The sequence below is a fragment of the Megalopta genalis genome, unplaced genomic scaffold (genome assembly GCF_051020955.1).
Source record: "Megalopta genalis isolate 19385.01 unplaced genomic scaffold, iyMegGena1_principal scaffold0394, whole genome shotgun sequence".
In the NCBI taxonomy this organism is placed as follows: Eukaryota; Metazoa; Arthropoda; class Insecta; order Hymenoptera; family Halictidae; genus Megalopta; species Megalopta genalis.
This window is the reverse complement of record NW_027476463.1, coordinates 84,534-92,127: the sequence shown is the minus strand read 5'-3', so window position 1 is coordinate 92,127 and position 7,594 is coordinate 84,534. Positions and strand designations below refer to the sequence as shown.

Here is a 7,594-nt window from a genome sequence, read left to right as displayed (position 1 = left end):
AAGCTAAGCCTCCTACTGCGTATTGATTTGAAGCTAAGTCATGTATTCGCTTGGATTTGAAGCCAACTCGTTTGTTTCGCCTGCAGTTGAAGCTAAATCATGTATATCACAATTATTTGAAGCTGAACCATTTGTTTCGCATGGACTTGAAGCTAAGCCTTCTACTGCCCATTGATTTGAAGCTAAATCATGTGTTTCGCTTGGATTTGAATCTAACTCGTTTGTTTCGAATGCAGTTGAATCTAAATCATGTATATCACATATATTTGAAGCTGAACAATTGTTTCGCATGAATATTAAGCTAAACCATGTGTTTCGAATGAATTTGAAGCTAAATCATGTGTTTCGCATGGATTTGAGGCTAACTCGATTGTTTCGCCTGCATTTGAAGCTACATCATGTATATCCCAAGTATGTGAAGCTAAACCATTTTATTCGCATGGATTTGAAGCTAAGCCTTCTACTTCGCATGGAGTCGAAGCTAAGCCTTCTACTTCGCATTGATTTGAATCTTAATCATGTGTTTCGCATGGATTTGAATTAAAATCGTTTGATTCACCTGCATTTGAAGCTATATCACTTAAATTCGCAAGTATTTGAAGCTAAATCATTTGTGTCGCATGGATTTGAAGCTAAGCCTTCTACTACGCATTGATCTGAAGCTAAATCATGCGTTTCGCATGGATTTGAAGCTAACTCGTTTGTTTCGCATGCAGTTGATGCTAAAGCATGTATATCACTAGTATTTGAAGCTGAACCATATGATTCTCATGAATATTAAGCTAAACCATGTGTTTCGCATGAATATTAAGCTAAACCAAGTGTTTCGCATGAATTTGAAGATAAATCATGCTTTTCACATGGATTTGAAGCTGACTCGTTTGTTTCGCCTGCATTTGAAGCTATATCACTTATATCGCAAGTGTTACGGCCAAGTGGCCAGGATTTATGGCAGGGGCCATGTGCTTGGGTACCCGGACGGTATGGGTCTGTCCCGGGCCGTTCCCGGGCACATGCGGCACCGCCATAACGTCTCCTGGTCCTTGATTACGGTCCAGTCAATTACGGTTGGGTCTGGCATTGTTCGGGCACGTAGGCCCATCAGCGCGGGATGTCTAGCAGGAGTTATTTTGCCACTCTCCCTCCTAACTCCCGGCCCACCGTTTTGGGGCAGTCTCACTGGATTTGGGATTGCAGTGGTTGGACCGTAATTCCTTGCCGCCCACCCTAGGTCAAGAGAAGTAGTTAGGACCGAGGTGATATTAGGCATGACTCCGGTCCTCTAGGGGACCGACAAGACGGAACAGACAGACAGAAAGCACAGAATATCAGAAGAGTACAGAACATTTTTAGAGCTTCAGAAGAGGACACCTTAGACTTTCAGACAGAACAGAACAGAAGGCATAGAGAGATACGCGTAACGGTTAGGTTGCGTGTTACAAATAGAGTACTAGCATTTCATTTAGTCCCACTACAGTGGGTGGTCCTTCGAGTTAGTCGGCACCAAGTGCAATATTCAGAGGATCTCCGTCATCCATCTGATGGGTCCTCAACATTTGGTCCTTCGAGCCGGATCTAAGAACGCACAGACGAAGTGACAGTACATCAGAAGCTACAGCCACGCAGTACAGTGTATCACGAGAGCACCAACACCTGGCTTCAATCAGGAATCTCAGGAGCTCAGTGACGAGAAGTTTCTTCCGGAGGCTACAGCATCCAGAGAAGGCAGTGCATATAGCTTCAGAGCAGTGCAACACCACAGAAGTCCAGCAACACAGCAGGACAATCACGCAGCAGCTCAACATCATTGCAGAACAACGGAGCATCCCAGTGCAGCCAACAGGCATCGACAGCAGTACCAAGTGTCCCAGCCCAAGTGATAAGTACTTTTATAGTCCCATTTGCGTCAGTAAATCACTATGGCGGAAGATCTCAAACCGTTGATGATCGAGCGCGGAACGGTCAAGGCTGCACTCACGCGGTTTAAGACATTTATTTGCAAATTCGCGACCACGACCTCGGTGGGATCTCTTAAGTAACGGTTAGATGCAAATGTATGTCTCCTTGACAATTTTAATAGAGTTCAAACGAGAATCGAAATACTCGTAGCTGGAACGCCGAAGCAGCGCACGCGATCGAGCGCGAAGAATTCGAGACGGCGTATTTTCATCTGATAGATAAAGTCGAAATAGTCATTGCCCGTGCCACTCCGGAGCAGAGTAGGATAACCACGAACAGCCCGATATCCGCGCAGACTGCAGATACCGCAATAAACGTTAGATTACCGACACTGCAACTGCCTTCCTTTGATGGCAATTACAGTGATTGGGTGAAATTTAAAGACACATTTACATCAGTGATTCACGAGAATAATTCATTAACAGACATACAACGGTTCCATTATTTAAATACCTCACTCAAGGGGGTAGCGGCTTGTGTGATTCAAGCGTTAGGCATGTCCGGAACAAATTACAGACATGCATGGGAATTACTCAAGTCGCGATATGAAGATTCCACAAGTCTCAAGCGGCATCATGTAAATTCATTACTTGATTTAAAATCCATTCAAAGGGAATCAGACATCACATTGCGGGAATTTCTGGACGAAGCTACAAATCATAGAATAGCGTTAATGTCTTTGGGTGAATCGGTTGAAACTTGGGATACCATGTTAGTTCCATTATTGTCCAGAAAGTTAGGTCAAGTGTCCATGAGAGAATGGGAAAGGAGAATAATATCTCAGTCGGAAATGCCTACATTTGGTCAATTATCTGCGTTTATAGAAGAACGTTCCAAATATTTAGCAAATATCGCGGTCAGTGTTCAGGTAGCTGCATCCAGGGTCGACCAGCGACCTCGAGGAACAAATAATACCCCTCGTTACAACTACATAGCTTCGCATGTAGTTAACTCAGCCGGGTGCCCCGCATGCAAGGCCAATCACGCGATATATAACTGTGAGAAATTTAAGAACAGCGATTTAAATACAAAAACAAAGATAGTGCAAGAAGCCCGGCTGTGTTTCAATTGTTTGTCATCGGCACATCGGGTACGGGCGTGTACACGGAGTCATTGCAAACAGTGTGGAAGGAAGCATCATTCCTTATTACATAATCCCGAATTCAAACGCGCAGAAGAAGGCTACGCGGCTACAGGAGAATCAGATTCGCGAGAACCCCCAGTACTCACAGCTAACGTAGCAAATACAATAGGGCATGCCGTATTATCAACAGCAATAGTTTATGTCAAGGACAAGGGGGGTCACATAAATGCAGGGTATTATCAGATTCGGGATCTCAAGCAAATTTTATAACCACGGAATTTTGCAAACGACTCGGCATCAAACCGACTGCAATAAGTTCAACAGTGACAGGATTAGGAAGGGCAGTAAATTCCATAGAAGGTAGAGCAACATTAACAATTCATTCGCGATATAATAAATCTCAACACACGGTACAATGCCTATCAATAGAAACCATCACGTCAGACATGCCCAATTTTCAGATACATAGAGAAAAAATAGAAATTCCAAGTCACATAGAGCTAGCCGATCCAGAATTCCATTTACAACGGCCAATAGATATACTCATTGGAGCAGGTCTATTTTGGACATTGCTATGTGTCGGTCAACATAAATCAACTTCCAACCTGCTCTTGCAAAAGACCCAACTCGGTTGGGTTTTGGGAGGCACTCCTACCTGGGCAGACAAGAAATTATCACAAGACAATAAGTGTTGTTTAGCCACACTCAATGACCTACAATCTCAATTAGAGAGGTTTTGGGACATAGAGGAACTAACCCCAAGCGATACTAGGTTAATCGATGAATGCGAGGCACATTTTAGGGAAACCATAAGACGAGACACGGACGGTAGATATATCGTTAGAATACCGTTTAAATCCAACGCAAATGAATTAGGTACTTCGCGAGCGCAAGCTGAACGGCGGTTATAATCGTTAGAAAGGTGGTTAGCAAGATATCCAGAAAAAAGTCAGCAGTATACAGAATTCATGTCAGAATATGAGACGTTAGGGCATATGTCGCGCATTGTAGAAGGTACACACGAGCAATCCGCCTACTAACTTCCCCACCACGCTGTATTCAAGGAAGGCAGCACGACAACGAAGCTTAGTGTTGTGTTCGATGGATCAGCAAAATCCTCATCAGACCTTGCATTGAACGACATCCAATTAGTGGGCCCTACAGTTCAAAGCGATTTAATTTCCATTTTAATTCGTTTTCGATATAATCGGTACGTCCTGTCGGCCGATATTGCTAAAATGTATCGACAAATTTTAGTTCATCCAGCAGATAGGAAGTATCAAAGACTTTTGTGGCGAGCACAGCCCCATCTCCCAATCCAAGAGTACGAGTTAAACACAGTAACTTATGATACAGCATCCGCTCCTTTCCTAGCGACTCGTACTCTGCACGAAATTGGACTGACCTGTGCTCACACATTTCCGACGAGCAGTAAGGTTATAATCAATGATTTTTACGTAGACGATTTATTAACTGGGGCTCAAACAGAACAGGAAATAGAAACGCTGAAAAGGGAGCTGACGCAAATTCTATCACAAGCAGGTATGGACCTTCGTAAATGGGCAAGCAATTGCCCGACAGTTACAGCAACAGACAGTACAGAGAGAAATCGCGAAATCGCCGTAGATAAAGACCCAAAAACGTTAGGCCTCTTGTGGTCACCGACGACCGACCACTTAATGTTTAGAGTAGAATCCCCACAGAACCAGCGTGTCACAAAACGTACTATTCTTTCTGAAATAGCTCAAATTTTTGACCCGTTAGGTCTAATATCCCCCATTGTAATAGTCGCAAAATTGATCCTACAACAACTATGGCAGACTCAGATAGGTTGGGATCAATCAATACCGCAGAACCTGCATAGTCAATGGCTCCAATACCGCCAAGATATTAGCAAGGTAGGAGCAATGAACATCTCGCGATGTGCAATTTCAGAGTGTTTAGATGATATAGAACTGCACGGGTTTTCAGACGCGTCCGAGAAGGCGTACGGGGCTTGTGTTTACCTGCGCTCTAGGGATCTGTCAGGTAGTTGGGTAACGCGCTTATTGTGTGCAAAGTCCAGAGTCGCACCGCTCAAAACCATTTCATTACCGAGATTAGAATTATGCGGTGCATTATTACTAGCAAATGTAGTAAGCAAAGTTAGAATAGCATTAGACACAGTAAGGTTTAAGGAATACCTGTGGACAGATTCGACGATCACCCTCGCCTGGCTTCGAAGCTCCCCAAACAAATGGAAAACCTTCGTAGCCAATAGAGTATCGCAAATTCAAGGTTTAACGTCAAGTGATAGTTGGAGACATGTAGCCTCTGAAGACAACCCGGCAGATTTAATTTCGCGAGGCACAAAACCAGGTACATTACAGAACACAACCATTTGGTGGGATGGTCCCACCTGGTTACGTCAGAGCTCAAGTCTATGGCCTAGCGCGTTAGATAACCCTATCGACGTTCCGGAAGAGAAGGAAAGGAAACCGGTTATGTTGACTATATCGACTGCAGAGAGTAGCATTGTCAGGATATTTTCAACGTATACGCGATTACTCAGAAGCATAGCATACTGTCTCAGATTTGCCAAATTTATGAGAAATCGAGTTAAAAAATTAGAAGGTGACGCATCAGGTTCGCTAATAACGGGTTCATTGACAACAATAGAAATCAATGCAGCGAGAACACGTTTGGAATTACTTGCGCAAAGGGAGGCATTTTCGACAGAGATCAGATTAGTACAAACGCAACAAGCACTTCCAAATTCCAGTGCGCTACGGTCCCTAAATGTATTTCTGGCCAATGGCGGACTACTCAGGGTGGGCGGAAGACTATCCAACGCACCCATAGACTACGATCAAAAACATCCGATCATATTGCCACCAAAGCATACGCTAACGGATTTAATAATCAAATGCGAACATCACAGGTTAATGCATGCGGGATGTCAGGCTGTTTTAACGTCATTACAAACAAGGTATTGTTTAGTCTCAGCAAAACATAATGTAAAACGAAACATACGGAAATGTGTACGGTGCTTTAAAACAAACCCATTGAGTCAAACCTATCAGATGGGTCAATTACCTGCGTCGAGAGTCACCCCAGCGCGACGTTTTTTTACCTGTGGAGTCGATTACGCAGGCCCATTTTTTACAAAGGAAAGAACGAGAAGCAAGGTAACAGTCAAGGCATACCTATGCATTTTTGTATGTTTCGTTACGAAGGCCGTACATTTAGAATTAGTTACCGACTTGAGTACCGACGCTTTCATAAACTGTTTCCGGCGTTTAATTGCCCGACGGGGGCGATGTCATTGTATCATATCCGATAACGGTACAAACTTCATTGGGGCGCGGAACGAGCTAGTTGAGCTAAATATCTTAATTAAGGACAAACAACACAACGAAAAAATTGCAAACGCACTAAGACAGGAATCCATCGAATGGCGATTAATTCCTGCGCACTCTCCACACTTTGGTGGATTGTGGGAGGGAGCGGTCAAATCTGCTAAATACCACCTCACACGCGTTATAGGAGATCAGAGGCTCACGTTCGAAGAGCTATATACGTTACTGACGCAAATAGAATCCAGTTTAAATTCACGTCCACTTTCACCATTATCCTCAGATCCCACAGACCTAAACCCTTTGACTCCTGGGCATTTTTTAATTGGTACTGCCCTTACAACACTGCCATCTGATGACCTACGAGATATCAAGGTCACTCGACTCAACAGATACCAGCTAATCCAGCAAATGGTCCAGCATTTCTGGCAAATGTGGCAGCGGGAATGTATACAACAGTTACAGCAACGACACAAATGGCAGCATTCCACCACGTCGAAATTAGCCGTGTATTCCTTGGTAATCATCAAGGAGGACAATCTACCCCCGTTACAGTGGAGCATGGGAAGAATCGTTCAGGTACACCCTGGTACAGATGGAGTGATTCGTGTCGCAACAGTCAGAACGTGAACCGGAACAATTAAACGACCCGTGACAAAATTGTGTATAATACCTTTAGATCACTTAGAAATGTCACACGAGGTGTAGCGCAACTATGTATAGTGTAAATTTCGATCATTGTAAATATTGTAATATTCACACAGAATACGTAGATTGTAATCATATCATAAGCTTACACTTATATGGGTTATCAAATATAGACATAGTTGAACATGCGATGCATGTTCAAGGTGGGCGGTATGTTCCGGCCAAGTGGCCAGGATTTATTGCAGGGGCCATGTGCTTGGGTACCCGGACGGTATGGGTCTGGCCCGGGCCGTTCCCGGGCACATGCGGCACCGCCATAACGTCTCCTGGTCCTTGATTACGGTCCAGTCAATTACGGTTGGGTCTGGCATTGTTCGGGTACGTAGGCCCATCAGCGCGGGATGTCTAGCAGGAGTTATTTTGCCACTCTCCCTCCTAACTCCCGGCCCACCGTTTTGGGGCAGTCTCACTAGATTTGGGATTGCAGTGATTGGACCGTAATTCCTTGCCGCCCGCCCTAGGTAAAGAGAAGTAGGGAGGACCGAGGTGATATTAGGCATGACTCCGG

At 44.3% G+C, this 7,594-nt stretch overlaps 1 protein-coding gene across 1 annotated transcript; it reads left to right on the top strand.

Moving 5' to 3' along the window:
• Positions 1-4,281: 4,281 nt before the first annotated feature.
• On the top strand, positions 4,282-7,008 carry LOC143263222 (uncharacterized). The gene has a single exon (XM_076528350.1). It carries the CDS (start codon positions 4,282-4,284, stop codon positions 7,006-7,008), a length of 2,727 nt encoding a protein of 908 aa, XP_076384465.1.
• The last annotated feature ends 586 nt before the right edge of the window (positions 7,009-7,594 follow it).